Here is a 20,861-nt window from a genome sequence, read left to right on the forward strand (position 1 = left end):
TTATGACTGTTTTAATTAATTTCACAGATACACCAGGACAAGTTGGTGGACCTGTAAGATTTACCAATGTAACTGGAGAAAAGTTATCGTTATGGTGGGAACCTCCTGCTAATGATGGCTGCTCTGCTATAACTCACTATGTGGTTGAAAAACGAGAGACGAGCAGAATATCTTGGGCACAGATTGATGACAAATGTGAAGCCTGTTCATACGCTGTTACTAAATTAATAAAGGGCAATGAGTATCAATTCCGTGTCTCTGCGGCAAACAAGTTTGGTGTTGGCAGACCACTTGATTCTGAGCCAGTTATTGCACAAATACAATATAGTAAGTGCATTTGTTTTTATACACATAATATAAAAAGTCATGGCTATAAACTCAGCTTTTGCTAAATGTTGTTATATTTTTTCAGCTGTTCCAGATGCACCCGGTGTACCAGATTCTACACATGTAACAGGAGAAAGCATTACCGTTACATGGACAAGACCAACATCTGATGGTGGAAATGAAATAAATCATTACATTTTAGAAAGACGGGAAAAGAAGAGTTTCCGTTGGGTAAAAGTATCTAGCAAAAAACCCATTACTGAGCTCAGATGTAAAGTTACTGGCCTGACCGAAGGTAATGAGTATGAATTCCGTGTCATGGCAGAAAATAATGCAGGAGTAGGAGCTTCAAGTGGAATATCACGGCTTATCAAATGTAAAGAGCCTGTGAATCCTCCAAGTGCACCTAGCATTGTCAAGGTGACAGACACATCAAAAACATCTGTTAGTTTGGAATGGACAAGGCCAGCTTTTGATGGTGGTATGGAAATTAGTGGATACATCATTGAAATGTGCAAAGCTGATCTTGGGGAGTGGCACAAAGTAAATGTCGAAACTTGTCTTGCTACAAAGTATACTGTTGTTGATCTTGAGGCAGGTGAAGAATACAAATTTAGAGTTTCTGCAGTCAATGGAGCAGGTAAAGGAGACAGCTGTGAAGTACCTGCTAGAATACAAACTACAGACAGAATTACCTCTCCTGAAATTGATATTGATGCCAATTTCAAGCAGACTCACATTGTTAGAGCTGGAGCAAGCATTCGTCTATTCATTGCTTTCAAAGGAAGACCTCATCCAATAGCTACTTGGACAAAAGCGGACTCTGACCTTAACATACGAGCTGATATTCATACAACAGAATCATTCAGTACACTAACTGTGGAAAATTGTAATAGATATGATGCTGGAAAATATACTCTTACTGTAGAAAACAACAGTGGCAGCAAGTCTATTACATTCACTGTCAAAGTGCAGGATTCCCCTGGTCCACCAGGCCCTATTACTTTTAAGGATGTGACTAGAGGGTCAGTTACCTTATTGTGGGATGCCCCTGTCAATGATGGAGGTGCACGTATTCGCCATTATGTAGTGGAAAGACGAGAAGCAAGCCGTCGCAGCTGGCAAGTGGTCAGTGAAAAATGCAGTCGACAGATCATTAAGGTCATAGACCTTGGAGATGGTTTGCCATATTTCTTCCGCGTTTCGGCAGAAAATGAATATGGTATAGGTGATCCCTGTGAAACACCAGAGCCAATTGTCGCTACTGAAGAGCCAGCACCACCAAAGAGATTAGATATCATAGATACAAGCAAAACATCTGCAACATTGGCTTGGCTTAAGCCGGAGCATGATGGTGGAAGCCGCATCTCTTCCTATCTTATTGAAATGAAACAGAAGGGATCAGACCACTGGATTGATGCTGGTCAAACTAAATATCTCACTTTGACAATTGAAAATCTCACAGAAAATACTGAATATGAGTTCCGTGTCCGGGCCAAGAATGATGCTGGATACAGTGAGGCAAGAGAAGCATTCTCTTCTGTCATTATTAAGGAACCTCAAATTGAGCCAACAGCAGATCTAAGTGGAATTACTAGACAGCTTATCACTTGCAAAACTGGAAGCAGTTTCACAATTGATATACCAATAAGTGGGCGTCCAGTACCTAAGGTAACATGGAAACTGGAAGAAATGAGGCTCAAGGAAACAGACAGAGTTAGTATTAAAACAACAAAGGATAGAACAACATTGACTGTTAAAGAGAGCATGCGAGGTGACTCGGGCAGATATTATTTGACACTTGAAAATACAGCTGGTGTTAAAACATTTACTGTCACAGTAATTGTGATTGGAAGACCAGGTGCAGCCACAGGACCTATTGAAGTTTCATCTGTATCAGCCGAGTCATGTGTATTGTCATGGGCTGAACCTGAAGATGATGGTGGAACTGACATTACAAACTACATCGTTGAGAAACGTGAATCTGGTACAACATCGTGGCAACTTGTTAATTCTAGTGTCAAACGCACACAAATCAAAGTTACTCACCTTACAAAATATATGGAATACACTTTCCGCGTCAGTGCAGAAAACAGATTTGGTGTCAGCAAGCCTATTGAGAGTTCTCCTGTTGTTGCTGAACATCCATTTGGTAAGGAACGCTTTTTACTTATTTATTTACCTTTTATTTTTTTTAGGATATTGTGTGTATAATATACACAGTAAGCATGTTAGTAATATGCTACTATTTTTATTTTCTATTAGTGCCACCAAGTCCACCAACTAGACCAGAAGTAAGTTTTGTGTCTGCCAATGCAATGGGCATCCACTGGGAAGAGCCATACCATGATGGTGGCAGCAAAATTGCAGGATACTGGATTGAAAAGAAAGAACGTAACACCATTCTTTGGGTGAAGGATAACAAACTCCCATCTTTTGACTGCAATTATAAAGTTACAGGATTGGTGGAAGGCCTTGAGTACCAGTTTAGAGTATATGCCCTGAATGCAGCTGGAATAAGCAAAGCCAGTGAAGCTTCAAAACCGGTGATGGCTCAAAACCCAGTTGGTAAGTATATATTCATAACCACTCCTGAACATCCACAACAAACTTAAAGGCAGGCAAAACCACATTAATCTTTAACAATCTTTAATACACTCAAAATATCAATAAAATAAGCAAAATCATAACAATTAACCTTTTGCATGCCAGAGGGGCTAAGATGCCCTGGGCCCTCCAGAACTACAATCTCCGTTGATTGCTTCACATGATTGATCCATCACTGATGTAGGAATGGAAGTGGAGGATTCATGCATCTTCCGTTCCTAATCAGTGCAGATCACGTCCTGCGCTCCGACGTGACGTACCCCAGCAAAACTAGTGGGATTGTTGGACGTAGCTGCTACTTCATGAGGCCCCAAAGGGTTAATGTATGGCCACATTTAGTGGTCTGCACCTCGCAGATGTCCAACTTGTTATGATATTTATAGTACTGCCTGTGACATTGACCATTTGTTTACGGCAAGGGGTGTTTTTGTTTTTCTTTGCATTGATTCAGAACTTTAATATGCTTTGTTTTTTCCAAAGAACAAAAAGAGTGCTTATTTTTGTGGGGTATAACCTGTCTTTGAACTACTGTAGTTTTGTCTTTTTCAAGAGAAGGCAATCGAATACAGTATAAAATACAATTTATGGGGTGGTTTCTCAAACGCACGGGCCAGAGTAAGTCAACGTTTTGCACTAATCACACTTACTGAAAAATATAGCACCAGATTTATTCAATAAAGTATACCATTCACTAAAGCTGATTTTCTACTACTACTGCACTACTATATGTTTCAGTTTCTACATTCAGCAGAGAGGAAGATAGTCCTGTCTTTATGAAATAAGTGATATATGTTTCATGTATCCAAGCCCCGGATTATACTTGGGCAAATACTAACTGCACAAGATTTACAAAAGTATTTGTTTTCCTAACCTAATGTAACATCTCACCATTATTTTCATTTTTATTTTTTTCTAGATCCACCAGGAAGACCAGAAGTGACAGATGTCACAAGATCATCTGTGTCCTTGAGCTGGTCTGCTCCACTTTACGATGGTGGCAGCAAAGTTGTTGGATACATCATAGAACGCAAACCATATAATGAAACTGGAGATGGTCGCTGGCTGAAATGCAACTATACCAGTGTGTCAGAAAACTTCTTTAGTGTTACAGCTCTTAGTGAGGAAGAAGTTTATGAGTTCCGTATTCTTGCCAAAAATGCTTCAGGTGTAATAAGTGCTCCATCACAATCGACTGGTGCTGTCACTTGCAAAGATGAATATTGTAAGTATTTTTCAAATAGATGTCATGTAGAAAATTAAAATTTACTTATTTAAGTGGACTTTTTGTTAGTATTTGTTTCATGTTTCAATCATCATTTTTTTGAAAATAACATTGCTGGTTTAAGTATTCTGTATTTATATAGGCCCCACATTTGAATCCTATATAATTGGGCTACTTTATGACCAGAATTCACAGAATATATTATTTTTGTTCCCATATTAGTATTAAGATATTACTCACACGCTTTATGTCCTGTTCTCATTTTAGCACCACCAAAAGCTGAACTTGACAGCAGACTGCAGGGAGATGTTGTAACCATAAGAGCTGGATCTGATCTTGTCTTGGATGCCTCCATTGGTGGTAAACCAGAACCAAAGGTCTTTTGGTCTAAAGGCGAAAAAGAACTGGAACTGTCTGAAAAGATCTCGCTACAATACACTATCAAACGTGCCGTTGCCATTGTCAAATTCTGTGATAGAAGTGATACTGGAAAATATACGTTAACAGTTAAGAATGCAAGTGGAACAAAAACAGTTTCTGTCATTGTTAAAGTACTTGGTATGTATTAGATTTTCTGTTTCTAAAATATATGCTGTATATGACAAAAAAATGCAAGCAAGTGAATATAAATATTTACAAGTGATCGTGTTTTGCTTTTTAGACTCACCTGGACCTTCTGCAGGCAAAATTTCTATTACTAGAGTTACAGATGAAAAGTGCACTCTAGCATGGAATGCACCTCTAGAAGATGGAGGTGCCGAAATCACCCACTACATTGTGGAAAGACGTGAGACCAGTAGACTCAATTGGGTTATTGTTGAAGCTGAATGCCAGACACTTTCATACTGTGTGACAAGGCTGATTAAAAATAATGAATATATATTCCGTGTGAGAGCAGTGAATAAATATGGACCGGGTGTTGCACTTGAATCAGAATCTATTGTTGCAAGAAACTCTTTCAGTAAGTATAACTTTTCCTATTGTTTCCCTAATGTTTTTGGCTTGCAAGTTTTGTTCTCAAAATAAGCTAAATGTTTTGTCTTTTGAACAGCTATTCCATCACCACCTGGTGCACCAGAAGCCGTTGGTGTTGGCAAGGACCACGTCATAATTCAGTGGCTTAAGCCTGAATCTGATGGTGGCAGTGAAATCAACACCTATATTGTAGATAAACGCGAAAAGAAGAGTGTGAGATGGACAAGAGTTAACAAGGACTACACTATTTATGACACACGATTGAAGGTTACTGGTTTACTGGAAGGAAGTGAATACCAATTCCGTGTCAGTGCAGTCAATGCTGCTGGAAACAGTGAACCCAGTGATTCTTCCCAATATGCCATCTGCAGGGAACCTACCTGTAAGTTTCATATCAAATCTATATTTTGACAAATTCGTGTATGTGTGTGTGTGTGTTTCTATGGTTTTCTTGTGCAAAAGCTTTTGAGACTGCAAAGACATGAGAGCATAAGATATATACTGCATGACGTATATCTGTGAATACAGTTTTTAGAAGATCAGCATACTGCATCTGGGGTAATCCTCTGTTTTTTCAATTTATGGAAGGGATGTTGAAAGTATAAGTATACTGTAGACAAGGGTTTTGTCCTCAGGCTGTAGACATCTTCGGCAAGCATGTGCTGTAGGTAATAAAGTTTTCCGTGGTAGGTCATGAATCCACAGTCCTGATTCAAGCCATTATTCCTGGAGTCTGAAATATTGATGTATTTTTCCCATGTCCTTCTGTATTGCTCAAGTGACCTCTTAGAACTAATGGCGATAAATCTTTAGTACTGTGTCCTGGTAATGAAAAGTGTTGGCCAACTGATGTTCTGGTATTAGGGTCAGATACAGTGTATCTGTGGTGGTTAATCATTTTGTGCTTCTATGGTTTCCCCAACATACAGTACTTCATATTAGTTGGTCCATTACAACCTAGGAAGTACTTTTTGGGACCAATACTGCTACTACTATCACCCTTTAATGTTAATGCTAACATTAGCACAAAGAAAATATGAACCATTAACTTTTGTTTTTCATCATCCACAACCACAAAACTAATATGCCTCCAACATCTCATAATAGAACTATGTGAACACAAATTCAACTAAAATATTCACATCAGCATAGGCCATTTCTATATGCCATATTAAGTGCATTAATAAGCATGCATGTAGATGCAGGCTAAATTGGAACAAAGTAAGTAGTAATATATTGTTTTTCTTTTTTTTATTCAGATACCCCAAGTGCACCTTCTGCCCCAAGAGTTGTAGATACTACCAAGCACAGTATTAGCTTGGCATGGACAAAGCCAATGTATGATGGAGGTGTTGATATTTTGGGCTATGTTCTTGAAATGCAAGAAGAAGGCACTGAACAGTGGTTCAGACCACATACAACGGCCACTCTTAGAAACCCTGAGTTTACAGTGACGTCTCTGAAAACCATCCAGAGATACTGCTTCAGGGTAGCTACCATAAACGTCAATGGCATGAGTGAATACAGTGAATCATCTGCTGTAATCGCACCTGCTGAACGAATAGGTAAATGCAAATATATTGAAATTTTTAGTTGCTTTCCATTTTCAATAGTATAAACACTGTGTTAACTATAATTAATTTTATTAATTTTATTAGAAATCCCTGATCTTGAGCTTTCTGATGATCTCAAGAAGATTGTTACAGTCAGAGCTGGTGGTTCTTTACGTCTCATGGTATCTGTATCTGGAAGACCATCACCAATAATCACTTGGAGAAAGGAGGGCGTTGACCTTGCAAGCCGTGGCATTATTGATATTACAGATAGCTACACCTTACTTGTTGTAGAGAAGGTGAACCGTTATGATGCCGGAAAGTATACCATTGAGGCAGTAAATCAGTCTGGCAAGAAGTCAGCAACAGTTGTCGTCAAAGTATATGGTAAGAAATATTGTAAAACATTAATTTCTCTACAAAAACAATGATGTTGAAGTAGAATACTTTAAAAAACAGTGGTATCTTAATTTTCAGATTCACCAGGTCCATGTGCCTCAGTGAAAGTTAAAGAGGTATCCAAAGATTCAGTCACAATTACTTGGGATGCACCCAATCTGGATGGTGGAGCCCCAGTAAACAATTATATTATTGAGAGACGTGAAGCTGCGATGAGAGCCTTTAAGACCGTAACTACAAAATGTAATAAGTCAATTTACAGAATAACTGGACTCACAGAAGGATGTATGTACTACTTCAGAGTACTGCCAGAAAACATTTATGGAATTGGTGTACCCTTTGAAACATTAGATGCAATCTTGGTGTCCGAGGTTCCAATGGTGCCACAGAAACTTGAAGTTGTTGATATTACTAAATCAACAGTGTGTCTTAAATGGGAGAAACCACTTCACGATGGTGGTAGCAGATTAACTGGCTATGTGGTTGAAGCCTGCCGAGCTGGCACAGAGAAGTGGATGAAAGTTGCAACACTGAAACCAGCAGTGCTTGAATATACCATAACCTCACTCAATGACGGTGAACAATATTTATTTAGAGTTAGAGCACAAAACCAGAAGGGTGTCTCTGAACCACGAGAGATTGTAACAGCAGTAACTGTACAAGACCAGAAAGGTATGTATAATAAATACAATACAATTTATATAATAATTCATTAGACATATTTTCAATTGTGTAAAACCAATTTCCTATATCTTATGCTTGTACATGTCTTCTTTTATAGTGCTTCCTGTCATTGATCTGGCTGGGATACCTCAGAAGACTATCCATGTACCAGCTGGCAGGCCCATTGAGTTAGCCATACGCATTAGTGGTCGTCCTCCTCCAACTGTTTCTTGGTTCTTTGCTGGCTCTAAACTAAAAGAAGTTGATCGTGTCAAAATTGAAAATGTGAATAAAGTAGCTAAGCTAACTATTCGTGAAACTACTATTAATGATACTGGAGATTACACACTTGAATTTAAGAACATAACTGGAACCGTCACCGATACAATAAAAGTTATCATTCTTGGTGAGTACTGTATTTGTTTATATCTTTTTATCATATTTTTTAATTTCTAATTATGATGTCTTATACCCCAGAAAAGCCAACACGTTTATTTACATTAATTACTGTTTGTCACAACAGACAAACCTGGACCACCTGTTGGACCGATTAAAATTGATGAAATTGATGCTACATCTGTATCAGTCTCTTGGGAACAACCAGAGATGGATGGCGGAGCTACAATCAGTGGCTACGTAGTGGAACAACGAGATGCTCATCGCCCTGGATGGCTACCAGTCTCTGAATCTGTAACAAGAACTATGTATAAATTCAATAGACTCACTGAAGGCACCGAATATGTGTTCCGAGTTGCTGCTACAAACCGCTTTGGCATTGGTTCATATCTGCAATCTGAAATTGTAGAGTGCAAGAGCAGCATCAGTAAGTCTTCCCTACAACTATACAACAATTACAATACAACAATAATACTCACTTATTGTTTGCAATATTACTATTACTTGTTACAAATTTCCATTACAAAAATCGTCATAGCTTTGGTTTGAACAATGACATTCAGGCTATAGTAATTATATTTTTTGTTAACTTATAAAGTACGCTGTCCTAGATCCTTTAACATATATGAATACGGATTCATTTAAACAATTCACTGCCAGTCACACAAACAGTTGTGTTATAGCTCACAGGTTGCATGACACACACGTATTCTCTTTTTTTAAATACATTATTGGCTAGTTTCTTTTCTTCAATTTTTCATATTTCTTATTACAGGCATTCCTGGTCCTCCAGAAACTCCTCAAGTGTTTGATGCCTCGCGTGATGGAATGACTCTAACTTGGAATGAACCTGATGAAGACGGAGGATCACAGGTTGTTGGCTATATTGTAGAACGCAAGGAAGTTAGAGCAGATCGATGGGTCCGTGCAAACAAAGTACCAATCACAATGACACGTTATCGCTCAACTGGACTTATTGAAGGACTGGAATATGAACATCGTGTTACAGCTGTAAATGCAAGAGGCGTGGGAAAACCAAGTCGTCCTTCTAAACCTGCTGTTGCAATGGATCCAATAGGTACTGTAGATTATATAAACTGTATTAAATATATTGATTTCACTTAGTATATATGTAATATTTAAGTTCCTTGAGATAAGAGTTTAAAATCATTGCCTTAAACATTAACAACATGCTTGTATGGAAACAAGTTAATATAGTAAACATACATATAAGTAAATTGTACTTGTTAATGAAAAAATATTCTGATTTAATTAAAATGCTTATGAATTTAAAGAATCAATAACCTAAAAATGATGATTTTATGGTGACTGCAAGGAAACTATTGGATAACAATTGTACAATAACTGTTTTACGTAATCATTTATTGCAGCTCCTCCTGACAAACCTCAGAATCCAAGGGTTACAGATACCACAAGAACATCTGTTTCTTTGGCATGGAGTCCACCAGAAGAGGAAGGAGGATCTAAAGTCAGCGGTTACTTAATTGAAATGCAAAAGATTGATCAGTATGAATGGACTAAATGCAATACCACTCCAACCAAGATCTGTGAATACACCCTTACACACCTACCACAAGGAGCTGAATATAGGTTCCGTGTGCTAGCATGCAATGCTGGTGGACCTGGTGAACCAGCCGATGTGCCAGGAACAGTCAAAATTACTGAAATGATCGGTAAGATATTTAACTTCTTAAATCTGCTTCTAAAGTTCCATAAATATTGATATACCTATAATTTGTAAAAAATATTGTCATAAAATATGTATTTTTTACCTTTCCAGAATATCCTGATTATGAAATAGAAGAAAGGTACCAGGAAGGACTTGTCGTAAGGCAAGGTGGAGCAATCAAGATTTCAATACCAATAAAGGGTAAACCAATTCCAATATGTAAATGGACCAAAGAAGGTCGGGATATAAGCAAGAGAGCTATGATTGCAACATCTGATACACACACTGAACTTGTCATCAAGGAAGCTGTTAGAGAAGATACTGGCACTTATGACCTAATGCTTGAAAACAAATGTGGTAAGAAGGCAGTATACATTAAGGTTAAAGTGATCGGAAGCCCTGATACTCCAGAAGGACCATTAGAGTACGATGACATCCGGGCACGCTCTGTAAGAGTAAGCTGGAGAGCTCCTGCAGAGGATGGTGGCTCAGATATCCTTGGCTACATCATTGAAAGAAGAGAAGTACCAAAGACTGCCTGGTACACAGTTGACTCCAGAGTGAATGCAACATCTTTGGTGGTGAAAGGCCTTAAAGAAAATGTGGAATACCACTTCCGTGTCTCTAGTGAAAACCAATTTGGTGTTAGCCGGCCATTAAAATCAGAAGATCCTGTAATACCAAAGACACCTCTGAGTATGTATTCATTTTACATTTTATTCTTTTGGAAAATGAGTTTAAAGTAGCAATCTCTTGGCTGCTTGCTTTTTCAAAAAAACATTTTTTTAACATGGTTGAAACCAGGGAGGTCCCAGGACCTTCCCGAGATACTACAGGGGAAGTTACAAGTTTTAAATCGTGGCCACTGAATCTCACAGGTCCAGTGGGCCAATAGGAAGCTGCAACTTAATCCATTGTGGCTTCCTATTGGATGGTCATTTAAATCCTCTAGAGAAACCAGGAAATAACACTATACCTGTATCTCAGAAATAATATTAATTATAGGTGGGATTGCTGCTTTGTCATATAATGTAATACCTATTATAATAACATGATAATACACATATTGTAATAAGAATGTACTTTTCCATCTGTAGATGTTCCAGAGCCTCCAAGCCATTCACCAGAAATTGTGGATATCACAAAGAGCTCTGTAAGCATATCTTGGTCCCGACCTAAAGATGATGGAGGTTCTCGTGTCACAGGATACTTTATTGACCGCAAAGAGACAAGCACAGACAAATGGGTTAGACATAATAAGACCCATATTACTACTACAATGTACACAGTCACAGGACTTGTGCCTGATGCTGAGTATCAGTTCCGTATTATAGCACAAAATGATATTGGCCAAAGTGAAGCAAGTGAAGCATCTGAGCCAATTGTTTGCAAAGATCCCTTTGGTAAGTTTAACCTTAAAGGTTTTGAAACCACTCCCTTATAGCATGCTATTATTAATAGAAAAAATACCTGACTTGCATTCTGCCATTTTACAGATAAACCAAGCCAACCAGGTGATATTGAGATAACATCTGTATCCAAGGATAGTATAACTATGCAGTGGGAGAGGCCTGAATGTGATGGTGGAAAAGAGATCCTTGGTTACTGGATTGAATATCGTCAATCTGGAGACAGTGCCTGGAAAAAATGCAACAAAGAACGTGTTAAGGACAGACAGTTTACCATGGGTGGTTTGCTGGAAGCCACAGAATATGAATTCAGAGTGTTGGCTGAAAATGAAACGGGAACTAGCAGACCTCGTAGAACAGCGATGACTGTAAAAACCAAACTTACATGTAAGTTCTAGTGTTATTAAAATGTCTTAAAATTATAATAGAGATAGAAGAAATAGTGGCACTCCACTGGTTTTCCAAAGTAAATACATTTATTACAGTAGGATCAACGTTTCGCCTGCTTGAAGACCGAAACTTTAATACCACTGTAATAAATGTATGATCTTTGGAAGACCACTATGGTGTCTCTATTTCTTCTACCTCCACGATATCGGTGGTTCCACATCCTGGGGGACTATTGCTGTGGTTCACCTGTGGCGTTTTTACTCTGGTACCATGAGTGCACCTTTTTTATTAACATTATAATATATAGTATTTGGTATAAAAATGCAAACTTACGTTAGTGCCTCCTATATTATATCTGTATTTTTTCTACCTTACAAATTTACACTGCTTATAAATATTTTGATTAATGTTACAGTGAATGTGCTGTAAGAAAATGTGTTTTTCAATGCTATATGCAAATTTGTCAATGGTGGCAAAAATAGTCAAATTAATGTTTTATTATAAACTTTTTTGTTTTTATACAGCTGGAGAAGCCCCCGGTATAAGACAAGAAATTAAGGATGTCACTACCAAACTGGGTGAAAGTGCAAAACTATCTTGTCAAATATTGGGAAGACCACTCCCTGACATTAAATGGAATCGGTTCGGCAAGGAGCTGGTACAAAGTCGCAAGTACAAAATGTCATCAGATGGTCGTAACCATACACTGACAGTCCTGACAGAAGAACAGGAAGATGAAGGCATCTACACTTGTGTGGCAGTCAATGATAATGGTGAAATTGAAACAAGTGGCAAGTTACTTTTGGAAGCTACTCCTCAGTTCCACCCTGGTTTCCCACTGAAAGAGAAATACAATGCAGGTGTAGGTACAACACTTCGTCTTCATGTTGCATACATCGGTCGTCCAGTACCTGCTATCACTTGGTTCCATGGAAAAAAACAATTGAAGACTTCAGAAAATATTAACATTGAGAATACAGAACATTACACTCACCTGGTCATAAAGAATGTACAACACAAGAGCCATGCTGGCAAATATAAAGTGCAGCTCAGCAACATTCTTGGAACTGTTGACACTGTGCTTAATGTGGAAATACAAGGTAAGAGTTTGTTTATCTTATCCTCCCATTGACAATTAATACTGATTTTATGTCTCCACCATGCAAACCAAATATTTACATTGTTACAAAGTATAGGGGTTCCCAACTCCAGTCCTCAAGCCAAACAACAGGTCACATTGTCACAATATCCCTGCTTCAACACAGGTGGCTCAATCAGTGGCTCAGTCTTGAGGACAGGAGTTGAGAACCTCTAAAATAGTAGATGAGATTTAAAAAAAAAAAAACATATGTCCATACATCCATCAAGTTCAATGTAATATGTAACTCTTTTTCTCCATAGATAAACCAGATAAACCAACAGGGCCAATAGTTTTGGAAGCTTTACTGAAAAATTCAGCGGTAATCAGCTGGAAATCACCAGAGGATGACGGTGGTTCCATGGTAACAAACTATGTAGTGGAGCGCAGGGAAGCCAAGGAAGGTCATGAGTGGAAACTGGTGTCTTCCTCTATTTCTGGAACAACCTGCAGAATTCTTAACCTGAACGAAAATGCAGGTTACTATTTCCGTGTTTCTGCTCAGAACTTATATGGTATCAGTGAATCACTGGAGGTTTCATCTATTGTTGTAATCAAGGGTCTACTTGGTGAGTAAAATGTGAAACTTTTTACTAAAACAAAGTTATCACGTTCCTAGCAAAATATCATTACTAAATAAATATAATTTCCATTACATTACAGAAAAACCAGGGGCTCCAACTCAACCAGTGGTCAGTGGCATTACAAAGGATTCATGTATGGTTTCATGGAAACCCCCTGTCAGTGATGGAGGTTCAAAAATCACAAATTATTACCTAGAGAAGAGGGAAAAGAAGCAGAACAAATGGATCTCAGTCACAACTGAAGAGATCCGCGAGACTGTCTATACTGTCAAAGGACTAATTGAAGGTCTTGAATATGAGTTCCGTGTCAAGAGTGAAAACCTTGGAGGTGAAGGTGAATGGAGTGAAACATCTGAAGCTATTATCCCTAAATCAGATGTACAAGTTCGTGCTCCACAGTTTAAGGAAGAACTAAGAAACCTCAATGTGAAGTATAAAAGCAATGCTACTTTTGTCTGCAAAGTCATTGGTAATCCCAAGCCTGTCCTTAAATGGTTTAGACAGGGTAAGGAGATCCTTCCAGATGGAGAAAAGGTGAAGTGTCAAGAATTTAAGGGTGGATACTATCAATTAGTCATTACAAACGTTACTGAAGAGGATGCCACTGTCTATCAAGTTAGAGCCACCAACCAAGGAGGAGCTATTTCTGCTACAGCTTCCTTAGACGTGGAAGGTAAATATCATTTATACATATTACTTTTAGCTATTAAAAAAACAGAAATTATATATCGTCTTTATCTTCATACTTAACAATGTGCATTTGTCTTTCTTTTTCTATGCAGTTCCTGCTAAAATCAATTTGCCAAAATATCTTGAAGGAATGGGAGCTGTTCATGCCCTTAGAGGTGAAGTTGTCAGCATCAAAATTCCTTTCTCTGGCAAACCAGACCCTGTCATCACATGGCAGAAAGGAAAAGATCTTATTGACAACAATGGACACTATCAAGTTATTGTCACTCGATCATTCACTTCATTGGTGTTCACTAATGGTGTGGACAGAAAAGATGCCGGCTTCTATGTTGTATGTGCAAAGAACAGATTTGGTATTGATCAAAAGACTATTGACCTTGATGTGGCCGATGTCCCTGACTCACCAAGAGGGCTTAAAGTCAGTGATGTTTCACGAGATTCAGTCAACTTAACTTGGAATCCTCCAGCTACCGATGGTGGTAGTAAAATCATTAATTACATTATTGAAAAATGTGCCACCACAGCAGACAGATGGATCCGTGTTGCTCAAGCTCGAGAAACTAGATACACTGTTGTTAACTTATTCGGCAAAACTAAATACCAATTCCGAGTAATTGCAGAAAATAAGTTTGGACAGAGTCAGCCATCTGAACCAACAGATGCAGTTGTTACAAAGGAAGATAAGACACGAATGTTGAATTATGACGAGGAAGTGTCTGAGACCACAGAAATAACCCATACAAAAGCAGAACATTCTTCTACTAAGGTGCTCCACGAAAAATTCTCAATTGCTGAGGAGCTTGGACATGGGCAGTTTGGTATTGTCCATCGTTGTGTTGAAAAGGTTTCTAAGAAGACTTACTTGGCCAAGTTTGTAAAAGTTAAAGGCGTTGATCAAGTTTCGGTGAAGAAAGAAATTTCTATCCTTAACATTGCTCGCCATACAAACATCTTAAACCTCTATGAATCATTTGAAAGCCTTGAAGAACTGGTTATGATCTTTGAATTTATATCTGGTGTTGACATTTTTGAAAGAATCACTGTCTCTGGGTTTGATCTCAGCGAAAGAGAAATTATATTGTATGTACGCCAAGTCTGCGAAGCTCTTGACTTCCTTCACTCTCGCAGCATTGGACACTTTGATATCAGACCAGAGAATATTATTTACAGAACAAGAAGAAGTTCAACCATTAAAATTACTGAATTTGGACAGGCTAGACAACTGAAGCCAGGAGACAATTTCAGAATTCAGTTTACTGCTCCTGAGTATTATGCACCTGAAGTGCATCAGCATGATTTGGTCAGCACAGCAACGGACATGTGGTCTCTTGGTACACTTGTATACATACTTTTAAGTGGTTTTAATCCTTTTGCTGCAGAAACAAACCAACAGATTATTGAAAATATCACCAATGCTGAATACAACTTTGAAGATGAAGCATTTCAAGCTGTGAGCATTGACGCAATGGATTTCATAGACCGTCTTTTAGTAAAAGAAAGAAAGGCTCGTATGACTGCTGCTGAAGCCCTTGAACACTCTTGGCTAAAACAGAAGACAGAAACAATGAGCAGTAAAGTCATTAAGACATTAAGACACAGACGCTATTATCAGAGCCTGATAAAGAAGGAATGGAGTTTTGTGGTGTCTGTTGCTCGCATATCTTGCGGTGGAGCCATAAGATCCCAGAAGGGAGTCACAGTTGCCAAAGTTAAAGTTGCTTCAATTGAAATCGGACCAGTGTGTGGACAGATAACACATGCTGTTGGAGAAGAATTAGGATATGCCAAATTTTCATGCAAGATAGAAAACTATGACCACTCTACACAAGTGACTTGGTACTTTGGCATCCGTCAGTTAGAACCTAGTGACAAGTATGAAATCACCTATAATGAAGGCATTGCTACAATATATGTCAAAGACATATCAAAATCAGATGATGGAACCTACAGATGCAAAGTAATCAATGATTATGGGGAGGACAGTTCCTATGCTGAATTATTTGTTCAAGGTGTCAGAGAAAAATATGAGTACTACAGATGCAGGACAGTAAAGAAGGTCAAACGCAGAGTGGATACCATGAGGCTTCTGGAGAGACCACCAGAGTTTACTCTGCCCCTGTTTAACCGCACTGCTTATGTTGGTGAAAATGTCAGATTTGGAGTAACAATAACAGTCCATCCAGATCCACAAGTAACATGGCTAAAATCAGGCCAGAAGATCAAACCAGGTGAAGATACAAAGAAATATACTTTTGAAACTGACAAAGGACTGTATCAACTTATTATCCATAATGTCACAACAGATGATGACGCTGAATATACTGTTTTTGCAAAGAACAAATATGGTGATGATTGCTGCAAAGCTAAACTAACTGTTACACCTCATCCAGCAGTAGCAGACAATACATTAAGACCAATGTTCAAACGATTGCTAGCAAATGCTGAATGCCAGGAAGGCCAATCGATCCGCTTTGAAATCAGGGTATCCGGCACACCAAAACCAACACTGAAATGGGAAAAAGATGGTCAGACATTGACATTTGGTGCAACCATTGAAATTATTCATGAAGGTTTAGATTATTTTGCTCTGGTCATTCGAGATACATTGCCAGAAGATACAGGCTACTACAGAGTTACTGCTACAAACAGTGCTGGTTCTGCAAGCTGCCAAGCCTACCTAAAAGTGGAACGCATGAGATATGTCAAGCATGAATACAAGTCTGAAGAAGATCGTACGGTACATGTTCAGAAACAGATTGACAAAACGCTAAGAATGGCAGAAATTCTTGCTGGTACAGATGCTGTTCCATTGACACCGGTTGCACAACAAGCTCTAAAGGAAGCTGCCTTCTTATATAAGCCAGCAGTAAGTACCAAAACTGTGAAAGGTGAATTTGACATTCAAAAAGAGGAGAGAAAGAAAGAAAAAGTTATCCGTATGCCATATGAAATTCCAGGACCCCGTGTTCGTTCTGCAACTGCACTTGAAGAAGATCAACAAATTAAGCAGTTTGTACCAATGTCTGAAATGAAATGGTACAAGAAGTTAAGAAATCAATATGAAATGCCAGAACCTCTTGAGCGCATTGTTCAAAAACGTCCAAAACGCATCCGCCTATCAAGATGGGAACAGTTCTACGTAATGCCTCTTCCACGTATTACTGATCAATACAAACCTAAATGGCGCATACCAAAGCTATCGCAGGATGATCTGGAAACTGTGAGACCAGCCCGTCATCGTACACCATCACCTGACTACGAACTCTATTACAGACCACGAAGGCGCTCCTATGGGGATGTATCAGATGATGAATTGCTCCTCTCCGTTGATGATTATTTGGCTATGAAAAGAGTTGAAGAAGAAAGATTGCGCCTAGAAGAAGAGCTGGTGCTAGGCTACTCTGCTTCTCCTCCAAGTCGTAGTCCTCCAAGATTTGAGCTATCCACCCTTCGTTATACCTCCCCAACAGCCCATGTGAGCACAGAGAAAAGAAGTGAATTTGAATCAAAATATTCAAGCTATCATATCCCAAAGAAAGTTGAATATAGAACCAGTTTTTCAGATCTCCAACAACGTCATGAGAAGGCTGCATACAAGACACCCAAACAACGACAAAGAATAATGGACGAGAGAGAGGATGAAGAATTACTTCGCCCTTATACCACAACTCAAAGACTTTCTCAGTACACAAGAGATCTTGAATACATGGCAAAAGAAGAAAAAACTAGGCTACAAACGAGGAGGGAAAGAGAAATAACTAAAATAGATATTGAAGAAGAAGAAGAAGAGGAGACAGTGAAAGTCTCCAGACATGTACGCAAAACATCTCCAAGAGTTTCTAGATTGCTTGGAAGAAGAAGGTCTCTCTCTCCAACTTACATTGAATTAATGCGTCCTGTATCTGAATTAATAAGGCCCCGTTCCAAGCCTGCAGAAGCACATGAACCAGAAAGGAGATCTCCAACACCTGAAAGAACAAGGCCACGATCACCCAGCCCTCTTTCCAGTGAGAGATCACTTTCTCGCTTCGAAAGGACAGCAAGATTTGATATATTTTCTAGATATGAGTCAATGAAAGCAGCTCTTAAAACACAAAAAACTTCAGAAAGAAAGTGTGAAGTTTTGAGTCAGCAACCTTTCTCCTTGGATCATGCGCCTCGTATAACTTTAAGAATGCGCTCTCACCGTGTGCCTGTTGGCCAAAATACCAGGTTTATCCTCAATGTTCAGTCAAAACCAACAGGTGACGTTAAATGGTATCACAACGGAATTGAAATTCAAGAGAGCAGCAACATTCATATTAGTAATGTTAGCGGGGTTTTGACACTGGAAATTATTGATTGCCAGCCTGAAGACAGTGGAACATACCGTGCAGTGTGTACAAATTACAAAGGGGAGACCTCTGACTATGCAACCCTAGATATTGCAGAAGGAGAATTTTCAACTTACACATCTAGGCGCAGAGATGACCTTGTGCCCAAGTCTGTTTTTCCGGATTTAACAAAAACAGAAGACTATGCTGTTTCCTCATTTAAGAAAACTTCAGCGTTTGAGGCTAGTTCTGAAAGAAGAGAAGTTAGATCACAAGTGACTGAGGCAAGAGAATCTACAGGGTCATACGAGTCTTATGCATCTGAAGAAAAGAGGGTCTCTGCAGCAGAAGCCAGAGCAGTGGAAGAAAGAGTTGTCCACAGGAAATTTAAGACCTCAGAGCCAGCAAAAATCTTAACCAAACCACATTCTATCACGGTTTCTGAAGGTGAATATGCAAGGTTTGCATGTGACTTTGATGGTGAACCAAAACCAGCAGTTACATGGCTGCGTGCAGGACAAGCAATTGTTTCTTCTATTCATCACCAAGTAACATCGACAACATACAAATCTTCCTTTGAGATTACCTCTGTCAAGCTTTCTGATGAGGGAAACTATACAGTAGTAGTGGAAAATTCTGAAGGGAAGCAAGAAGCACACTTTACTTTGACAATTAAGCATGCAAAGACAGTGGAGAAAAGCATTACATCACCACCCAGAGTAAAATCTCCAGAGCCCCACAAAAAATCTCATGAATCAATTAAATCACCTCGACGGGTAAAATCCCCAGAACCAGTTACGACTCCAAAATCTAAACCAACTACCAAACCACCTGCAGAAAAAGTACAGCTACCTGCTGTTGCAGCCCCAAAGATAGCTCAGAATTTGAAAGTTGCAGCTAGTCAAGATAAAGTTAGAATGTCGTGTGTAGTTGAAAGCACAATACTAAATGGGAGAGAAGTAACATGGTTAAAAGATGGTAAAAAACTAAAGGAAGATAGCCATTTCAGCTTTCAGTATTCAGCTGATGGGACCTACGAACTCACAATCCAGAGCATTTCAGAAGCTGATCAAGGTGAATATGTCTGTGAAATCGCTGGAGAAGGAGGTGTGTCCAGAACCACCTTGCAATTTGTTGGACAGACCTTTAAAAGTGTGTTTTCCCAAGTGTCAAGTGTAATTGAGGCTAAGAAAGCTATTCAGAAAACAGACTCTGTTGCCCTAGAAAAGAAAACCTCTGTGGTATCGTCCAAAGAAAAAACTGTCGTTCAAGAGGAAGTTACAAAAAAGGGCCTGGTCTCTGAAGAAGTCAAAACTACTCACACTGAAATGAAGGCTTCTGTGAGTCATGTCAGTTTCAGCGAGGGTCAAAATATCTCTCTCAAAGCCAACATACCTGGGGCATCCCAAGTAAAGTGGATGCTTAATGGAATTGACGTGAAAAACTCTGAAGATTACAGATATGGTGTGTCTGGAAATGATCAAACTTTAACCATCAAAAAAGCCAGCGCTAAACATGAAGGAATACTTACCTGCGAAGCAAAAACAGATCAAGGTGTCCTCAAATGCCAGTTTGACCTTACCTTTAGTAAAGATCTTTCAAATGCACCAACATTTATCTATCAACCCAAGTCTCAAAATGCCAATGAAGGCCAAAGTGTAGTGTTTACCTGTGAAATTATCGGTGATCCATCTCCTGAAGTTGAATGGTTTAAAGATAACCTAACTGTAAGTAACTAAAGACACATTGCCCTTGCTTATAGAAAATTTAAAAAAATATTGTGTTTTCTCCACTTTGTGGTCAAAATAAATATCTTCTTGAGTCTGAAATGTAATAATGTAAATACAAAAAATATCACAGGAAAGCAAAGAACCCTTCAACTTATTAGCACTTTTATGCATTTAATTTTGTATTCTTAGAAAATCAGATAATATGCATGCACTGTTTAAACAACAAAAGCATGCATTCCACTACCCTAAACTCCACATAAAACAGACACAGAGGCCCATATTTATTAAGCACTATTCTACCATAAGACATCCACTGACTTATATGAGATATAAAGTGTCCTTCCGCGACAGAGGGTGTCATAGTAGAAGACTGCTTAGTAAATATGGCCCTCTATCTCAAGTACAGTACTACAGCATAAATAGAAAAATCACGGTGTACAGCATACAACTGCCTATTTAAAGATAATAAATATATTTAATCTCCATAATGTTTTGTACAATTAATGTAAACTAGTCTGCAATGCATATACCAGATTATCAAGAAAGATGAACACAAGAAATCAGAGTTGTTTTTGTTTGTATGTTATTTTAACTGCCCCCCCCCCCCCCACCCGAAGTCGTAGTGCAAAGATGTGAGAACAGCAGTTTTATGATCAACAATGCAATCTGAGTTTCTTCTTCCTATCTGACAAATACCTCAAAGCCAGACATATAATTTAGTGTAACATAAGGATGTTGGCATATTATTTATATACAATGTATGTATGTATCTTGT

General features: G+C 38.6%; 1 protein-coding gene across 25 annotated transcripts in view; it reads left to right on the forward strand.

The window, feature by feature from the left end:
* The window catches only part of LOC142499506 (titin-like), a 254,089-nt gene that overhangs the window by 230,424 nt on the left and 2,804 nt on the right, over positions 1–20,861 (forward strand). For all 25 annotated transcript variants that reach the window (XM_075608936.1, XM_075608959.1, XM_075608943.1 and 22 more), the window contains 21 exons: positions 28–327; positions 413–2,479; positions 2,593–2,895; positions 3,851–4,156; positions 4,424–4,714; positions 4,818–5,117; positions 5,208–5,513; positions 6,391–6,696; positions 6,790–7,071; positions 7,162–7,755; positions 7,865–8,152; positions 8,270–8,569; positions 8,918–9,220; positions 9,534–9,836; positions 9,944–10,528; positions 10,930–11,235; positions 11,329–11,628; positions 12,156–12,731; positions 13,033–13,338; positions 13,433–14,026; positions 14,136–20,083. In XM_075608936.1, the coding sequence (XP_075465051.1) occupies positions 28–327; positions 413–2,479; positions 2,593–2,895; positions 3,851–4,156; positions 4,424–4,714; positions 4,818–5,117; positions 5,208–5,513; positions 6,391–6,696; positions 6,790–7,071; positions 7,162–7,755; positions 7,865–8,152; positions 8,270–8,569; positions 8,918–9,220; positions 9,534–9,836; positions 9,944–10,528; positions 10,930–11,235; positions 11,329–11,628; positions 12,156–12,731; positions 13,033–13,338; positions 13,433–14,026; positions 14,136–20,083 (14,864 nt within the window). The remainder of the gene's footprint in view (positions 1–27; positions 328–412; positions 2,480–2,592; positions 2,896–3,850; positions 4,157–4,423; positions 4,715–4,817; positions 5,118–5,207; positions 5,514–6,390; positions 6,697–6,789; positions 7,072–7,161; positions 7,756–7,864; positions 8,153–8,269; positions 8,570–8,917; positions 9,221–9,533; positions 9,837–9,943; positions 10,529–10,929; positions 11,236–11,328; positions 11,629–12,155; positions 12,732–13,032; positions 13,339–13,432; positions 14,027–14,135; positions 20,084–20,861) is intronic.

Source organism: Ascaphus truei, chromosome 7 (genome assembly GCF_040206685.1).
Source record: "Ascaphus truei isolate aAscTru1 chromosome 7, aAscTru1.hap1, whole genome shotgun sequence".
In the NCBI taxonomy this organism is placed as follows: domain Eukaryota; kingdom Metazoa; phylum Chordata; class Amphibia; order Anura; family Ascaphidae; genus Ascaphus; species Ascaphus truei.